At 40.6% G+C, this 18,710-nt stretch overlaps 2 protein-coding genes across 3 annotated transcripts; one reads left to right on the top strand and one right to left on the bottom strand.

Moving 5' to 3' along the window:
* Positions 1 to 4,618: 4,618 nt before the first annotated feature.
* LOC102798868 (uncharacterized) lies at positions 4,619 to 11,507 on the bottom strand. Of its 2 annotated transcripts, XM_006803006.3 has the most exons (5): positions 11,390 to 11,507; positions 9,875 to 10,561; positions 7,139 to 7,849; positions 6,345 to 7,007; positions 4,619 to 5,499 (listed from the first exon to the last, which is right to left on the bottom strand). In XM_006803006.3, the coding sequence occupies exons 1-5, from the start codon at positions 11,412 to 11,414 to the stop codon at positions 4,778 to 4,780; spliced, it is 2,808 nt and encodes a 935-aa protein (XP_006803069.3). In that variant the 5' UTR covers positions 11,415 to 11,507; the 3' UTR covers positions 4,619 to 4,777. The 2 variants fall into 2 exon arrangements, with proteins under 2 accessions (XP_006803069.3, XP_087696487.1); XM_087840361.1 differs by lacking the exon at positions 11,390 to 11,507 and having other exon boundaries at positions 9,875 to 10,661.
* Positions 11,508 to 12,173: 666 nt separating this feature from the next.
* On the top strand, positions 12,174 to 13,816 carry LOC102798572 (migration and invasion enhancer 1-like). The gene is made up of 4 exons (XM_006803005.3): positions 12,174 to 12,297; positions 12,503 to 12,600; positions 12,771 to 12,847; positions 12,946 to 13,816. Exons 1-4 carry the CDS (start codon positions 12,269 to 12,271, stop codon positions 13,027 to 13,029), a joined length of 288 nt encoding a protein of 95 aa, XP_006803068.2. The 5' UTR covers positions 12,174 to 12,268; the 3' UTR covers positions 13,030 to 13,816.
* The last annotated feature ends 4,894 nt before the right edge of the window (positions 13,817 to 18,710 follow it).

The raw sequence follows: 18,710 nt of genomic DNA, 5'->3' as shown, positions 1-18,710 counted from the left end.
TGTAATTTAGGCAACACTGACAAAGCAACAGTTTGGGTCATTTATGTAGCAGAAAGGTCTTCTTCACACACGTCAGCACATTACAACTCCACATTGACAGTCTGACCCCAGTGAGCAGATTTACAATGTGTAACCCTGTGACTGTTAGGAAGAAAATGTCTGACCATGCTGTTTATGCCTCCTTATGCCCAGTTTACTTTAACCTAAATTCTGATTCCAGGCACGATAATGCTACAGTCACACGAGGGGAAATGGGGGTTTGAGACCACACCAGAATTACTGCAATAAACAATAAATTTGCAGTCTTGTTTGTCTTTGGAATAGTTGCTTTGAAGATTGGGACCAGGTTCAACTGCAGTACGGCTGAGAATAATGGGAATGTCATTTGTTTTGGCAGATTAGATTAACAATTTCACTTGATTCTGCCATTGCAGAAAAAGTAATACTTTTCACGTTTACCAACAACAGGACCTCACTAACAAACAGGTAACATCACAGTGGCTACACCAGTCTTTTATACACAGTCTAGGATTTCTTGGTACTACAGTCAAAAGTTATAAAATCTTTCCGTTAAAAATTCCCAAAAGATTGGTGGCAAGTGAAATCGATCACGAAAACGTGGATAGCATGTTCCACTCCACCATCTGGCCTTTCTGTGTTGAGTTTGCATCTTCTCTCTAGCTCCATCCAACAGTCCAAAAGAGTTAGTGGGTTGAGTCTATGCGCGGCCCATAGGTGTTAATGTGTTAAGGGTTGTCTGTCTCTCTCTGTTACTCTTGCAACAGATTGGCCATCTGTCCACAGTGTACCCTGCTTCTCGCCCTGTGGTAGCAGGGATACTCTAGCCTGATAAGGATAGGTGGTAGAGAACAGATGGATGGAATGAGGATTCACAGAAAGTTACTACTGCAAGTCTATGACTGTGCTTTGCTAGAAATCATGAGTCACAACCATTGCTGGTTAACACTAAAATCTAACATTAGCCAAAGTATTTTTTTAAATTGCCGTGAACAGCCCCAAAAGAAAAAAAAACATAATTTAGTGGCATAACTGTGGAATTTAAAGAGAAAAAACAGAAAGAGAAAGTTACTATTTAAAATAATCCCTTAAATACCCTGTATGTCTCTGTAGAAAAGCCTTTGTTAATCACAGCCTTGATAGAATTAAGTGTCATCCTGTCGGATTAATGCTAAACTCACCATTTAGCTGTAGCACGCACGAACATGACCTGGCCTAATAGCAGCTGTTTCTGTGCTGTACTAGCTATGTAAGCCTAAAGCACTTGTGAGATCATCATGCAGACTTTCTTTAAAAAGGTAGAAAGTTTCAGTACTCCCGCTGAGGTGCACTGGTGGACACTGCGCCATGTCCCAGACATCACCCCCAGGGGAAGTCAGTGTATCAGAGCATGAAAAGAAGTGGAGGACGGATGATTTCTTTACTCCAGGTCTAAATCATTCCTCTTTTCCTTCTTCTCTAGACCCGTTCCCAGCATCTACCCTGCTGTCCCTCTGCCCGGCTTTCTCTTTCCACCTGGAAAAATAGCAGGCAGTGAAACGTGACACGGGGCAGCGGCTGGGGGGGGGGGGGGGGTCGTGCCGGTCGCTGTGCTGTCCCACTAATGGAGATGGATGTGGGCTCAGAATTGTCTCCTCAACAGCCTCCACAACGAAGAGAGAGAGGGGGGGGATCCATTTCTACTGCACTTCCTCCTGGGCTACAGAACTCCCTTAATGAGAGGGGAGGGCTGAACACTCACGACTTGATTTGAGAGAAGGAAGGGGAGACCATGAGATGGAGACCTGCAGAGAGAATGAGACGGCCGAGAGAAAAGACATGTGGAGAGATAGAAAAGGGAGAATAGGCTGAGAGAAAATGGGCAGCGGGAGAATAGAGTAGAGGAATGACATGTTGACAACAGAGGAAGATAGATGATAAGACAGGAGGGAGAGAGGATTGAAGGACTAATGATATTCGAAAAGGTATAATGCAAAGAGAGAAAATGCCAAGATGAAGACTGACAGAGATAAATAGACCATGATTGCCGACAAATCACTTCTTTGCTATTATGCCTCCTGTAACTCCATCCTCGAAAAGTCTCCATCCCTGTCCTGGATCCCCACATTTAGATTTCTTTGTCTTTTTTCATAGCTATCATAATAAGTACAAGTTTGAGTGCAGAGCTGAGGCTGGCCTGAGGAAAATCCATAACAAAATAAAATTGTGGATGATAGGAGAGTGAGTGATGCTGCAATCGGAGAACAAGCCCAGTAACAAGCACTGAAAAAACGTACTACACAGGAGTTCCACGACAGTTGTGTGTCTTTATGCACAAAAACCTTTACGCGAGTAAACGGCCATGACCATACACACAACTGTGCAGGTCATAGTGTGTTTAAAACCTTGCATCCAGAGGTTAATACCTGTCATCTTCCTGGAGACCAACATATATTCTGCAATGTCTCTCAAATCAATCTTTTTTCTCAAATGCAGTCATGATAAATATTTTGTAGTCTGGACCCCGTTGCTACACTGAATGCTCTGCATATGCCGACCATCCGTGGATCCATCAGGCATGAGAGCACCTCATAAGAGGTGTGCATGTGCCAAAAGTTCAAACAGACCCGTCTTCTCTTTTTCTTTTTTTTCACATAAGGTGTGTGCAGTCCAAATACAGAAAGTGTGCTGCAGGTGTAACCACTAAAGAGATACATTTTGCCCCACATTCAGCATAGCCACTGTGATATAAGGCTTGTTTTTCCCAGTATATATGTGCCACTTTCTCAGTAGCCAGTTTCACTGATTACAGAGTTGGAGCATCTGTTGCCAAATCATGGGTGCACAGCTTCAGTCCATTTAGCCTGGAGGCCAGCTGATAATTCCACTGCTTTCATCGTGACTGAGGTATCTCAATAACTGAAGACATTTTCCATCCCCAAAGGATGAATCCCAAATTCTTTGCTGATCCTGTAATTTTTCTTCTAGGGCCACAGTGGGGTCAGCATGTGCGGTTAGTGTGAAATGCCTCAAAAGTTATTGGATACTATCCCGTCCTGTAATTGAATTTGAGCTTTGGTCCACATGATCACATCCCTACATATGGCTTATCGTCTAGTTTCACATTCAAGTGAAAATGTTGGTTTGTTTCGACACTTTGCTAGTTTATGATCAAATAGCAGCAAAACTAGGGCTCTTCCCACCAGCCTTAGGTTACTAATATGAACTCACAGACTAGCTGATATGGCTGTGGACTTTTTTTTCTTGTCACTCAAAATAGGAAAGTGAGTCACCATGATCACTTTTGTCCTTACTGATTTTTCATCACTTGTTTTTTATCCTTTTTACAATAGGCTCACACAAAGACACCACAGGTAGGGGTTTAAATTTGTATCCCATGTCTCATCTAAATCCATGAATCCGTGCCCTGGCATCACATAGCTTTCTGCGCAGTAACATTGTAATAAGGCAAAAGTATAAAGCATTACCATGCCATGAAGGCAGCAGGTGTCTTATCTCTCACTACCATGTGGAGACACCTATTTGCAAAGTTGAATAATGCATGTTTAATAAAGAGAATGGAAACACAGTGATGTTGCTTGGGAAGAATGACCACACCAGACTTCAGATGTCAGATGTATCGCTGTTTCATATTTGCATCTAGGTTCAGAATACACATCCGTAATCTTTACCTACATCAAAAATTGCTACCCGCCTCCTGGTGTTGGCATACATGTATATTTGGAACAATCTGAGAGTTGGCCTTGAAAGCAGTGGACTTTCACAGCATTACTTTGCCAGAGCCCTATCAGCCTCTGCATTCTGTCTGTGTGTGACTCACTTGAAAGCCCTTGATAAAGACTGGAGGGGGGGGAAAGACTTTAAATGTAAGCTTTGCAATTTCTCTATTTTCTCTGCAAAGAAAGTAAGCAGGATTGACTTCCTGTTTGTTAACCATTGTGAGATTCTTGGATTTTGGAGTGTTTGAATATAAACTGGGTGAAGTAGACGTGGAGACACCTGCATAAGCAAACGCAGCAAATCTAAATCTTTGAAGGCTTTAACGATTCTGCAAGAAGCTATATTCTTTATTTAGACGTACAATCTTCTCTGCTTTCACCTACAACGCTGCAGAGATTCCTCCCTAAGTTGTGCTCTTATAGTATTATAATAAAAAGAGAAAGATATTTGGACAACATTAGGTTGTGATTATCAAGATCTTCAACTGTCATAATTATTTATTTAAAATGCGCTCACTTGTGGCATTGTCTACTAGACACATTTTTAAAGATGCCTGCTATAAATCTACAATCTGAACACTGTCACTTTATTATATAGAAGTTGGAATATTGTTTTAAGTAAGTAAAGGTATACTTAAGAAACAGCATCTTCATTTTTCCTTGATTTTATGACAATTTTCAATGTTTTTCTAACCATTTTTAACCTTTGATCTTTTTTTCTGGAGGTGTAGTCATCAGTGTGTTACATCAGATGTAATGAATGATGACAGAAACTATTTGTATAATCCATTTCTAATATTTTCCATGAAAAAAAAGTTAAATGAGTGAGAGGAACATAGTTTACCCAACCCTCCCTTATACAATAGCTCCATCTTGTGGATAAAAACCATAAAATCTGCTTTAGTTTTTCTTGTTATTTACAGAAACCTCCCAAAAACTGCTTCTGAATTTTTATTTCACTCGATAAAATACCAATTTCTCTCTTCCATTCTCTGCTTTTATTATTGATCTTTGTTTCTGTTATTACTGAGACCCCTTTATTAGCGTGTATTATTACGGCCCTGTTTGATTTCGTACGCAAGTTGCTGTATGATCCTCCAGATTTGCTCCACGCGCTGTCTCTGTTCTGCCAGATCCCTCTTTATCTCCTCAAGCAGCTCCAGCTTTGAAAGTTTCCTGTGAATGGATGTAAACACTTCCTCTCCAGCTTCCCCAACAGCGTTATCCTGCTCGGGCACGTCGTGGCTCAGTTCAGGCGGCTGACATGATCTCATGGCTTCTTCCCACACAATCTCAAAGTACAAGTCAACGAAGGCTTCCAGTTCCTCCAGGCTGCTGTTACCCCACTGATCAATGAATGTCTGCAGGCCTCCAGACTCAGAGACCCTCCTAAGAGTCCGCTCTATCAGTGCAGGATGGCAGAGTGATTGCACACTGATCAAATCTTGTTCTACACGTGCCTCGTTCTGTGTCTGAGATGAAACCAGATGCGTTGTTTCAAGTCTGCGTGGGATGGGATCCATGTGACCCTCCCTGTTCACTCTCAGGTGGTTGTGAGGAGCTGGAAATGGGACATGCTGAGTCACTTTTGGCAACCTCAGTACTTGTTTGCCAGAAAGCAGAGAGAATATATAGGACATGGAGTGATATTGGTCCACAATGACGCATTCAGCCAACTCTATGGTTCTTCCTGCTGGTAACGCTACTAACTGAGAACACTCTTCTGAGAGGTTTGGTGATCGATAGGGGAGAGATTCAGGCACTGTGAAGGAAATAATAACACTTGATGTGATTTCCTGTGAGCAACAAAAAGTCTACACTATTAAGACTATTATTTATTAACAGTATAAAACACATAGACCACATACTAAATGAATCTTTCTTTGTGTTTTCCTCTGTGATGTTTATTATGTGCACTTTTTTTACTTTCACTATTTAAATTAGCTCATACTGCTCTCTTATTTTCATTTTGTTAATAGTATTTAAACCCATTGGCAAATTCAAAAGACATATAAAAGAACGTCTTGATGCATTCTCAATCATCCAGGAAAATAAATCTCCAAAAGTTGATTCTGTTCATCTGGACGTAGCGTTTTCTGGGAGAAACGTTTCGTCACTCATCCAAGTGACTTCTTCAGTCTCAGCTGACTGCAGCGGCGAAGCGGATGGCACAACACAGAAGAGCTACCTCGTCAGGCCAGGACTCTGCAGTCTATTTACACCTACAGGCTAGTGGACACTCTTTCAAGGATGAGGATGTACACATCCTGGACAGGGAAGAACGCTGGTTTGAGCGTGGAGTCAAGGAGGCCATTTACGTGAAAAGGGAAAGACCTTCTCTGAATCGAGGAGGGGGCCTAAGGGTACATCTTTCGCCATCTTACAATGCTGTGATTGCAGCCATTCCCCAACTCTCTGTGAATGGTACTCATGGCCATTGATCAGTGGGTTTTGGTCAGTGGTTGTTGATCAATGGTCATGAGAATTTGCATAATTATGATTAAGGAACTGACCTCTCAGCCCATTGTTCCTTCAGTGGACTGGTTTCAGTCATTATGCAAATGTACTGTTCATAAAAAAAGAAATAGTTTCATTAGGTTTACTCACAGTTATTGGACTGCTCAGGTCTGCTACGCATGAAATCCTCTGGTCCCCCTTTGCACAGTGGCTCTGTGCCTATCTGCTGCTCTTGAGCTGAAGCAAAACCTTTCCACATGTGATCACCTCTGTGAAGAAGAGCCTGCCTCTCATCAACCAGCATCTCCTCCATCACATCAATTAGCTCTTTAACCTGAGCTCCATCTCCCCAGTTCTTATTGTCTAAAACATGATATCTGTTCCCACACTTCTCAACAAGCCATTGCAGTGGCTCTCCTTCGCTTTCAATGTGCTGCTCGATGCTTGTGTCACCCAGCATGTCACCATAGCTGAACAGGACCATACATCTGCTCCATAACTGCTCTCCGCCTGCCTCCAGGTCTTTTTGCAAGGTTTTCCTCCAGGTATCTTTGAACGACGAGCTAAGATTGACAACCAGAAGTATAGCACAGGATGCCTTCAAGAAGTCCGACGTCACAGAGAGGCAGCCTGGTGTGTCTACTACCACCACCATCTTGCCACAGATATTTCCCTTCCTTTCGGTGCAGGAAGTAGTTTGAGCAGCCGTGTCAAAGCAGTCTCTGCTGAGGATGGTGTTTCCACAGGAGCTTTTGCCTATTTTTGGGCCACCAATGAGCACGACTCTCAGCTCTGTCAAAGGGTCGAGGTTCTCTGGCAAACAGAAGTGTTATATACTTATTTATTTCTAAAAATCTAAACAGAAAGCAACCACACTGCTAAATTAAATATTGTTAAAATGAGTAAAACAAGATCTTGTTGACTTTGTTAATTATCCAACTCACCCAGCTGAGCTCTTGCCATCTGCCTTTGTTTCTTCTTCTTCATCAGCCTTTCTCTGGCTCTCTCTTTCTCTCTTTGCATCGTCCCCTCCAGCTGGTCCAACACTTTCCTCTCTAGTTTATAATAGCAGCCGTTGTCACTGCTAGTGATGATTTTCTCAATCTTTGCAATCAACTCCCTCACTTGAAATTCCTTATCTTTCATTTTACTGTTCAGAACATGATACTTGTTGCCACATCTGTCAACAATCCACCGCAGAGCTTCTCCCTCACTCTCAATGTACTGCTCAATAGGCGTGTCCGCGAGCCAGTCCCCAAAACTAAACAGCAGGATAACGTGACTCCAGATGTGTTCACCGATCATATCTAGATGCTCCTGTGCTGCTCTTCTGCAGGTCTCTGTGAATGCTCTGTCCACACGGATCACCAGCAGAAATACGTGAGGTCCCGGAGGACAAAAATATGAACTCAGCGCCAATTCCCCCCGATCAAAGTTGGAGCTCTCATCACAGAAGTAGTTCATCCACCACCCTGGTGTGTCCACCACAGTTACCAGTCTCCCAAGCACCATTTCTTGTCCAGCCTGGCAACGAACTGTCCTAATGGGTTTAGGGTTGTTCTCTCTTGCCAGGATTGTGTTGAGTGCTGAAGTCTTCCCAGAACCCTTAGCTCCAAGGAGCACAATCCTGATGTTAGTAACTCCCTTTGACTTATCTGAGAGAAGTGAAGAAGAACAAGGGTTGGTTAAGTAGATTGTGTTTATATTGACACAATAAACACACCTACACAGACACATGTTTAAGTGTATGTTCCAGATGACATTTGGGGTGGCGATGGTCGGCAAAGAAGCAGTCAAAGTAAGTGGAAGTTTCTTGGACCAACACGTTCTCACTCCCAAAGCGTAACATTTTACGCTAGGTGACAAATCGTCAACATATTACGTTTTCGGCTACCCACCACGTTCCTAAATGACGACCTCGGAAAAATGAGGAAATATGAGAACCGTCTGGACTCAATCTACACATGTGCGCTCTTTTTCTTCAAATCGCTTAGAAACACGCTATTTAACGTCATTAAAGTCCTGGTTAAGGTCACGAATAAGGTTATGGTTAGGGCTAGGGATAAGGTTAGGTTTAGGGCTGGAATAGAGGGCTAGAACGTCTATTACCGCGGGAGCGTCATTGCACTGGATTTCAGCCATAACCCGCCGCGTACCATAAGAACGCCGGAGGTCTCCTTTTGCGTTCCACAGGAACGCAGTGGGACGTGACAAAACGTCGGCATGTTACGCCTTGGACATATACTTTGTAGCCAACACTGTTTTCTGCTGTAAGCAGCTACGGATTGAGCTTTCTGAACTTTCTAGTTTCATCACAGGATATATAAAGGACCTCTTTCTTAAAGCTCTCAGCTGTTTTGGAAGATTACTGATACTATTACAGTTTTTTTCCTAATTACGAAAACACTTACTCCCACTGTCTAAATCATATTCTGTGTACACTAATAGCTCGCTATGACTCACTGGGCAAAGGGATTCACTCGTGATGCACAATGCATAATGTGAGGCAGAAGAGAAACACAACTATCACTAAAATAAATGTTCACACTTGCTACTGATACAGTTTAACAGTTGAGTGTGAGGCCAGAAAAGGGAAGTTAAGGGTTGATGCCAACTATGGTTAGTAATGAACAACAGGGTTATAGGTTTCAGGTGGTCAGCTGGAGCCTTTCTGTGTGGAGCTTGCACCGTCTGAACACCATGGCTTCCTCCCACAGACAAAAGATATGCTGCAAAGTTAACTCGTGATTCTAAATTTGCCGTAGGGAAATTTTTATTTCGTGTGTTGTAACTTTTGTACAAGCGGAAGACAGCACACGAATTTGGAAAGACCTCGGTTACGGGTAGTGAACACTGTGTTCTGTTTTTTTAGTGTGTAATCACTCCTCAGCACTTATGATTTTAGCTGGTTGTGTGCATAATCTGACTGCACTGTGTGATTTTAAGCACAGACAAACAGTTTTATTGAGAATGAGATTTTGAGGGTTATATAGGTTGCATCACAATTTAACAAACAAATAGAGGTAATTTGGAGTTGTTCAGTTGGAGAAATTACATCTGTGCATGGTGAGGGTTTGTTTTTTTGTTTGTTTTTTTAAACTTCTGCTTCTTGTGGTTTTGAGTTTTGCAAAATGGTTACATGACATCTGCCAGTTGCGTCAGGGGAAAAACTGCCCGAAGGGTTTTCCAAAACACACAGTTTCAGTAAACTGGGTTGCATGTTACTGTCAGGGTCTAGGTTTTGTGTTTTTGAGTTTTGGATTCTTGTTTAATATATTTAATTTTGTGTTTCTGTTTGGTCTTTTTTTTAATCTAGTGTTTGAAGATTTTTTTTTGCACTTCTGTTTTATTATTCTTTGTCATTACCTAATGTTCTGTTACACAATGACTTTTAGTCTCGGAATTTAGTTCCCACTTTGATTTCATTGTTATCCCTTCTGCTACACCTGCAGTGATTCCCTTATTATCTGGTTTCAGTATTAATTCCTTTTCTCTCCTGTCTTCCCTTTTCACTGTCATCTTGTTTAATGAGTCTTTTTGTCTCTGTGTTAGTACTTTGTCTTTTCATTACTTCCTCTTTCACTGACGATTATTCTTACTTTCTGTTTTCCATCTTTTAAGATTTCAACAAATGTGTTAATAACTTTCACACATATATACCTACATACACATCAACTCACTTTGTATCAGAGATCTGTGTTTTTTCATTTTCTTTAACCTCAGCCGAGTCCTCTCCTCCATCTCTCTCTTTTCTTCCTCATTCACCCATAAAAAATGTTCCTGCATTTCAAACACACTGTTTCCATTTTCTGTGACAAGTTTCTGTATCTTTTCCAGCAGCACTGTGCGTTGAGAGTTATCACTCGGGACAACACTGTGACACCTCTGGCTGCACTTTTCACTGAGCCAGCAGAGGGCCTTTCCCCCACTTTCTACATACTCTTCTGAATTTGTGTCTTTGTACTTCTCAGCACAGGTGAAGACAACCATGCAGTGACTCCACACCGCGTCACCCAGCAGGGCCATGTGTTCCTCCAAAGCCTTCCGATGCTTTTCTGACAAGACAGAGGTTGCCTTAATTATTATAAGGAACACATGTGGGCCTGGTGAGCAGAGAGCAACGCTGGTTATGAGCTCCCTCTTCACCAGCTTAGGTGTGTTCTGAGCACTGGAGTCACACCACCAGCCAGGAGTGTTCACAACTGTGACCCGCAGTTCGGACACTTTCCCAATCCTCCTGGAGCATAAAGTCCTCTCTTCTGTGCCAAACTCTTCTTTACCCAGGATTAAGTTTCCTACAGCATTCTTTCCAGAGTCTCTGCCACCAAGAAGGACAATCTTTAACTGTGATGTACACCAACCATCCACTAAAGAAGAAAAATAGAAATACACATTAAGGAAAAGAGGCAAGAATGAAAAGCTAATCCCAAAATCTTCTTTTTTACTTGTTGATGAATTCCCATCCATGACATAAAATATCGAAAAGACTGAAATCAGAAATGCATGTATCTCAAACAACAAGAACAAGGCAGACTAATTTAAAAGTATTTTTGTATATGAGATCCCAAAACATGTTTTCACCCTGATAAAGATAGATCATTTCAGACTCTACAACTAATTAGCTCCTTCTTGATAACTGTGCGGGAGTAAATTGTGATATAACGCATCCATTTTCTCTGTGATAGGGCCTTAAAGCCAAGCTTTATTATGGGCGCGGCCACTTTGAATCACACATGGGTGCAGCTTCTCCTGATTCAGCATTGCACTAAAAGACGCTTTAAAGACACTTCTTCCAAACAAAAAAAGAGAGAAATTAGCCAAGGATAAATGAAACAGCTATTAGAACATGAGGCAAGTATAAAAAAATGAGTAAATATGAAGCATGAAAGATTTATTAAAACTTATATACCTTATGGCTGACTATGGTTTTTTTTTTATCATGGCTTAATAGAAACATTTCAACACTGTATTACATAACAGCATTAAACTCCATGCTACTTATCAATGAAACTATAGTGAACAAACGTGAACAAAACAATGTGGAAACATCACTAATCAATCCATTGTGACCAATTTCTTTGTTAATGAAACATTAAGAAATCATTTCATGACACTAATAATACAGAGTCTTTGGGTTTCAGACATAATTGTGTACGTTTTGTGGTGAATAAGGAGAATCATATATTAACACTTACATGTTGACAGATTGCTAGTTGCCATCTCCAAATCTGTGCTGTCTATACGCCTGTAATGTATAAAACAATCATCATTTTCTCACATGTCCACTCCATGTTTCCAGCCTCTGTGCGAAAAATGCAGACACTGAAGGAGTCATGGTAGTGTGTAGAGTCTGAAGGTCATCTGCAGTCAGCAGACACGCCTGCCATAAACACTAATAACCATTTATCATTTACTCCACACAAACAGAAGCTGTATTTTTTTCATAATACTCAGAGAGGTTTGGGGGTTAAAACATTTAATAAGTAATTTTGCAATCATGGGACATTACATTGTAAAAATAAAAAATAAAATAAAAAACTAACACCATAATCACACTCATTTTTTGGGATCCTGTAGTGTCGCCATGTAACTAAATGCCTTTATTCAAATTAACTGCAAATTTTAGGTTTTCCTGTTTCCTGCTTCTATTTATTATTTTATTCGCCTGGTGAGCGAATAAAATCAAATAAAATGTGCCGCCAAACCATGAAACAATAGCTAAAACTCTAATTAGCTTTCAAATAATTAATGTGTAACACTAACGTTGCACTTTTTTTATTTTCTTTTTTTCTGCACTTTAACAATGATATTTACATGCAGTACTTCCGGTTAAACCATTCAAAATAACCTAATTAGTTAAAGTTTAATGTTTTTAAAAAATAATTTAACATTTATTTCTTTTTAAAGAAAGAAATGTATTGTGTAGCTCTGTGCTCGGAATTCTCTCGACAGATCAGGTTTTCCTCGGTTTGTGGGCGAAATAAGCTCCGCCCCTCTTCCGGTTTGGTTTTACACAATCGGTGGTTACCAAAGCAGGCGATCAGAGCTCTGTGGTCATTAGAGGATCAGCGACGATGGGGGTCACAGTCAAAGTGGAATATTGGTATTTATCTTTCATATTACGTACTTTCTTTATATTTTCAGTTAACTTTTTGTCTGTTGTCAGTTTAAACACAGTTTCACTTTTGGCTAGCTCATAGCTAAGCTAGGTGCCTGCGCAGGCAGCAGCCTGAGCCAAGAGTAAGGAGCGCTGATTCTGCTTTTGCTAGTATGATTTTCTTACGCACCTGTGTTTTTATTTAATTTAGTGGTGGATGAGGTTACGAGCCCCGCTATCGTGAGCTCGCCCATGTTGTCAAGGGTGAGTTTAGCGATGCGGACGTGACAGGTTTCGTGGGAAGAAGCAGTAAGTCATCGTTGATCGCTGGAGCTGGAACTCATGGTTTGTTTCATATCAGATGAAACAAACCACAAGTTCATAGCTCCAGCCTTAAATTCCACCCCTCCCTTTATTGTGAGCTTAGATCATCAAAGCGCCATTCTCACGTCCTATTTCTGCTGCTCTTGGTATTATAGGTAGCTTTGAGATTGAAATCAATGGGCAGCTGGTCTTCTCCAAGCTTGAAACTGGTGGATTCCCGTATGAGGATGACGTAAGTACTGTGCATACAATTTTCCTATCATATGTCAATTAGAAAAGAATGGCCCTTTATTGTCATTGTACACTTATACTGTGTGTTTCTTGGCACAGGTCATGAACGCGATTCAAAATGCTTATGATGGCAAACCTTTGCAGAAGATCACCAAAAGCCGCGCTCCATGCGTCATCATGTAAACCTCCCTACTGCTACACAACCGTGCAGCTGGGGTTTACACACCCAGAAGAGAAGCACTAGCAGTAAACCAAACTCTGCCTCATGGCTCCTCTCTCTGTTCCCATAGTGGTCCTCCAGGGTGTTAATGATTACCGTTGCTTCAACTATTAAAGGTTATGGTATGATGTATCTGTCCCTGGAGTTCCCTCATCATAGGAGCAAAGACGGGGAGATGATGTTGCAGATGATATGGAGGGAGTTCACCTTTTTGTCCTATTGCCTGTCATTTTCTACCCGACTAGTTGTGTTTTGTTTCTCACTGTAGGTTTGTTTGGGGGTTTTTTTTGTTGGAACAATACAAATGGAAACACATTATCTTTGCACCACACTGTGCATAATCATTTGTCACTAAAGCATTTTTATGATATTTCATCATTTTCATAAAGTAGTAATTCACTCTGCTGGTTTTGAATAGATTTGCATTGTCATATTTGTGGCTTGGTGGATGCAAAGGGAGTCTTGACTTTTTTTCTTCTTTTTTTTAAATCCATATCAAATTTGAAAGGAGTACAACATTAAAACGATTGGACGTAATGATGCTATTGTCTGCAGCACCTGAGCTTAGCCAAGTTTCTGCTCTAATTTGTTTCGGTTAAGTACTTTCGCATGCAATGTGTGTTTCTAAAGGCCGTCACCAGCTGGTCTATGAAGCTCACATACTAGATGCTAGCTCATATTCCATAAATCCTTTTGCATTGTTTTCTGATATTAAAACTGGAGCAAGAAATAAAGGCAATTGTTCTTTAAGTACTGCGTGTGTCACTTTTTCACAATTAAAGGTGTCTTATTATCTTTACCAGGTGTTTTTCATTGCATGCAAAACAGCTTTTCCTCTGTGGGCCGAGGCTGTCAACCTCTAGGGAGGATTGCACACCAACTGCCAACTATTTTACAGCACGACTTCAGCAGGTTTTTCCTGTTTTGTCTCTGTCCTCTGACACAAATGGGTGGAGGGCCATACTTATTTAGGGTACGTCACATAAATCACTGACCCTGTTCTCCAGGTTTCTACTTCCTATTGTTATGCATGCTAATTGTTTTGGGTTTTTTTTAATTTTCTCTCACCTCAATAGGAAAATGAAATAACTACTTATTTAACACAAACGGACAGATCAGATGGAACCTGCCATTGGTGGGTTTCTTGGCACAACATTTAACACAGAAATGTGGCATAAAGATACTGAAGCAGAGCTAGAGACAAAAAATAAATAAAACTTCGTTCTAAAGTTGTTTGCCATACTTTTTGCACTAAGGGGCGCCAAACTCAACAAAAACTACCATCACAAGTATTTTGCCTCCAGCATACCCTCTGTCAAAGAGTGTCACCCTGAAGTCAAATGCGAGAGAATTCAAAAAAGGAAACTGCTTGTCTGAAAAAGTTTTGCAACCTTTGAGGTTTTGCTTCTTTCTTTTTTTTTAGCTATAAACTATGTTTTTATACATAAAAAGGCGATGCTATTAAACAAGGCTCTGAATGCATTTTCAGGTTGCATGTATGCACTGAGGACACTGTCCATTCATAAGCTTATGAAGACTCACACAGTCTTAACAAATATGCTGAAAGTTAATGTTGGGCCTCATTATTTGTGGATTGGTAGATTTAGCAAACTTTAGAAGGCAAATATTAAAAGGTCACTACTGTAATTATGAATCGAATCATAAATGTGATTAGGCTTTTATTTTGAAAAGAAATGCATTGAAATATTTTACTGCTTTTTAATAAGAAATGGTGTTCTGTGTAATCAAGTGTTGCATAGTTTGTCTAGGTGTGTCTTTGGTGTTTGGCTCTGGCCTGCAATGATAACTCCCATCAGCCTGCTTGTTGTAATCCTGATAGAGCTCATCTCTGCTGCCTTAGTGCTCCAATAAGGGAACTGAAAATGTGCAGTGCCTCTAAAGAGTATTTGAGTGTCACCTTCCATATACTTTAGTCAGATGTCTTGACTCAGGTGACACCATTTAACCAATTATGTGACTACAAAAACCAGATGGCACGCTAGATGAATATTTTTCATATTTACTGTACACATAAATATGTTGTAAGACAGCTCACTCACACATAACTGCAAACAGGTTTTTCAACATTTTGTGTTGTGTTTCAGCAAACGTTCCCCTTCTCTTTTTTCTTTCTCTTTTATCTTTCATTTTCAGACTAAGAAGTCTAAAAGTCTGCTTTGAGTTATAGATTTTCAAACTGCTATAACGAGGCTCTCCTCCAAGTCTGTACAATCTTTTATTTCACATATTTTTATGCCACCACAAATGGAAGGTTTTTCATGCTGCTGTCACATTTTCCTGAAGTTCCCTAAATGTTTATGAAAGTGTGTTTTTGGACACACATTCATAATCAAATAGGCTATATGAAGCCTGGGAGTGTCTGTATACTGTATGCGTAGAAACATGGCCACCGCAGATATCTTCTACAATTGCTGATAACAGTGCCACAGTGTCTTTGGCTGGGGCCCACTTCCCTCACTTAAACTCGTGGTGATCGGGCCTTTCAGACTGTGGCACCACGGTTGTGGAATTCTCTCCCACTGTCTCTTCGCTGCACGGACTCCATTGATTCTTTTAAGAAACAGCTGAAGACATTTTTATTTAGAAAAGCATTTGATTAATTTCTTCTTATACTGTTTTTATAGTTTTATTGTTTTATTTACTGTTATATTGTTTTTATATTCCCATTTCCTGTGTTGTAAAGCACTTTGTGATTTTTATCTGTGAAAAGCGCTATATAAATAAATTTTACTTACTTACTTACTTACTCACTGTGGAGTATATTTATGTATTTACTCTCATAGACAATTATTATTCCTTTAATGCCAGGTCATCAACCAGGAGTTCACAACCCACTGGCCATGGTGCCAAGAGCACCTATAAAATCATAATCATGCATAATCATAGTTCCATATATAAGCATGAAGGCAATTTAAGCCCGTAAAACAAACACATTGTTGCTAGTAGTTCTGCCAGTGTTTCTAAACTCTCCTTTAAAATCAGTCACTTCTCACTTCACAAAAATGTTCCAGCTACTGTTTACTGTCTGGCTAGCTAGCTGGTGGGTATGAAGACATATTTGATGAGCTCACACTGTCAGCTTAAGGGGACTCCTTGAAAACTTGAAAAAAAACCCTCTAATGTACGCCAAGTTTGATTTTTAAAAAATCAAAGTAGAGCAGATAGATACACTAATTAGACATATGATTATTTTGAGCCCCTGACTTTGATGCAGCTTCAGATGACTTTGACTTTAGTTCTAATTAATAATCTTGGTAGTTTCAGTATGTTAGCATTGCCACTGTGCCCCTGTTAGCACACTGACATGTGTCTATCTTAAAGGACTGCATCCAAGTAGAGTCACAAATGACAAACACGGTTTTTCTGTTTCTACTGTTTAGATATGTTACAGTGATTTCTTTATGAGTGCATTTTACTATTTTCACATCTTTCTGACTTGGAGTCCTGTGCAGCTCAAACGGTGCTGTCATTAAAGCCAAAGGGAGCAGACCAATGCTAAGATTTTTTTAAATTCACAGAATAAACTTTTCATTCAAATGTTTAAGCTGATTATTCTAATAAACATTTCCCTCCTGCCTGGCAGCTCCAAATTCATCATCTTTTGTCCAATATATCCCACCTCTTCACGTGTCTAAAACATCTCAGTCTCCTGTCTTTTTATTAGTTCCATCATCTCCAAACTATTTGTCATAGAAGGTCTCACTACCATCGTGTAAACTCTCCCTCTTGGTGCTATGCTTCATTCACAAATCACCCCGACACTCGTCTCCACCCACTCCACCCTGCATGAACTCTCTTCTTCTTTTGTCAACTGTGCATTGCCAATGATTGTTGACCCCAAGCATTTAGTTTCATCTAGTTTCACCAACTCTGCTCCTTGCATCTTCACTGTGATACCAGCGTCCCTCTCATTCACACACATTTTCTGTCTTGCTTTTACTGAATTTCATTCCTTTTCTTTCCAGACCATACCTCCAACTCTTCAGCCTCTCTTCCACCTGCTCCCAACTCTCACTACAGATCATAATGTTGTCTGCAACCATCACAGTGCACTGAGACTTGCCGGACCTCCTCTGTCAGCCTATTCATCACCAAAGAACAAGGGGCTCAGAGTTGATCACTGATGTAATCCCAGCCTATCCGTCACTCCCACTGCACACCTCACCACTATCTCTCTGTCCTCTTACATGTCCTGCGTAACCCTCACATACTTCTCTGCCACTCCTGACTTCCTCATGTATCTGTAAATTCATATATATACACGTATATATAAATTTACATATATTTTCAGCGGTAGTCTCAGAACTTCAGACCCCGCTATTGGTACAGGCTGTTTATTATTTATAGTTTTTTTGTATGTACACTACCAGTCAAAAGTTTGGACACATCGTCTCATTTAATGGTTTTTCTTTATTTTTACTACTTTATACTATCTTATATTTTTACATTGTAAACGTACTGAAGACATCAAATATACGATGCAAGATATGTGGAATTACGTAGCAAAGAAAAAAATTTATAAATAACTCTAAACATGTTTTACATTTTATATTCCTGAAAGTCACCATCCCTTTACTTTGTTTACAGCGCTGCAAACCCTTGGCCTTCTCTCAATGAGCTTCGTGATGTAGTCACCTGAAATGATTTTCACTTCACAGGTGGGCTTTGTCAGGGCTCATTTGTGGAATTTCTTGCCTTCTTAATGGGGTTGGAACCATCAGTTGTGTCGTCAGGTTGGTACACAGCTGACAGCCTATTTAACAACTGTTAGAATTCATATTATGGCAAGAACCAATCAGCTAACTAAAGAGAAATGACAGTCCATCATTACTTTAACTCAGATTAGAGCCCAGATAAATGCCACACAGAGTTCCAGCAGCAGACACATCTCTACGTCAACTGTTCAGAGGAGAGCAAAGAGATTTGTTTGGGCCAAGAAACAGAAGGAATGGACATTGGACCAGTAGAAATCTGTGCTTTGGTCTGATGAGTCCAAATATGAGATCTTGGGTTCCACCTGCCCTGTCAGAAAAGGTGAACGGATGGTCTCTACATGCATGGTTCCCACCATGAAGCATGAAGGAGGCGATGTGATGATTTGGGGGTGTTTTGCTGTTGACACTGTTGGGGATTTATTGAAAATTGAAGACACACTGAACCAGCATGGCTACCACAGCATCCTCTAGCAACATGCCATCCCATCCGGTTTGCATTTAATTGGACCATCATTTATTTTTCAACAGGACAATGACCCCAAACACATCTTCAGGCTGTGTAAGGGCTATTTGACCAAGAAGGAGAGTCATGGAGCGCTGCGCCAGATGGCCTCGCCTCAATGGTCACCTGACTTAAACCCTGTTGAGATGGCAAAGGGAAAAAGAGTGCTCAGCATCTCAGGGAACTCCTTCAAGACTGTCGGAAAACAGCAACTACCTCATGAAGCTCATCGAGAGAATGCCAAGAGTGTGCAAAGCAGTACTCCAAGCAAAGAATGGCTACTTCTAAAATATAAAACATGTTTTGAATCATTTCACACTTTTTTATTTACTGCTTAATTCCATAAGTGTTCATTCATAGTTTCATAGTGATATCAATGGACACCACTATCTTTGCCAGTTACCAG

Source organism: Neolamprologus brichardi, chromosome 4, assembly GCF_056152115.1.
Source record: "Neolamprologus brichardi isolate AB-2024 chromosome 4, ASM5615211v1, whole genome shotgun sequence".
NCBI lineage: Eukaryota > Metazoa > Chordata > Actinopteri > Cichliformes > Cichlidae > Neolamprologus > Neolamprologus brichardi.
Note: the sequence above shows the minus strand (reverse complement) of the source record. Positions and strands in the feature narration are given on the sequence as shown.

Bases quoted from the DNA above. Each gene is read 5' to 3' on its own strand.
- LOC102798868 (XM_087840361.1), bottom strand. From the start codon at position 10,661: ATGGATGGGAATTCATCAACAAGTAAAAAAGAAGATTTTGGGATTAGC. The intron at 7,008-7,138 runs GTGAGTTGGATA...TCTGTTTGCCAG, and splicing joins GATGGCAAGAGCTCAGCTGG to AGAACCTCGACCCTTTGACA. The intron at 5,500-6,344 runs GTGAGTAAACCT...TTTCCTTCACAG, and splicing joins ACCTGAGCAGTCCAATAACT to TGCCTGAATCTCTCCCCTAT.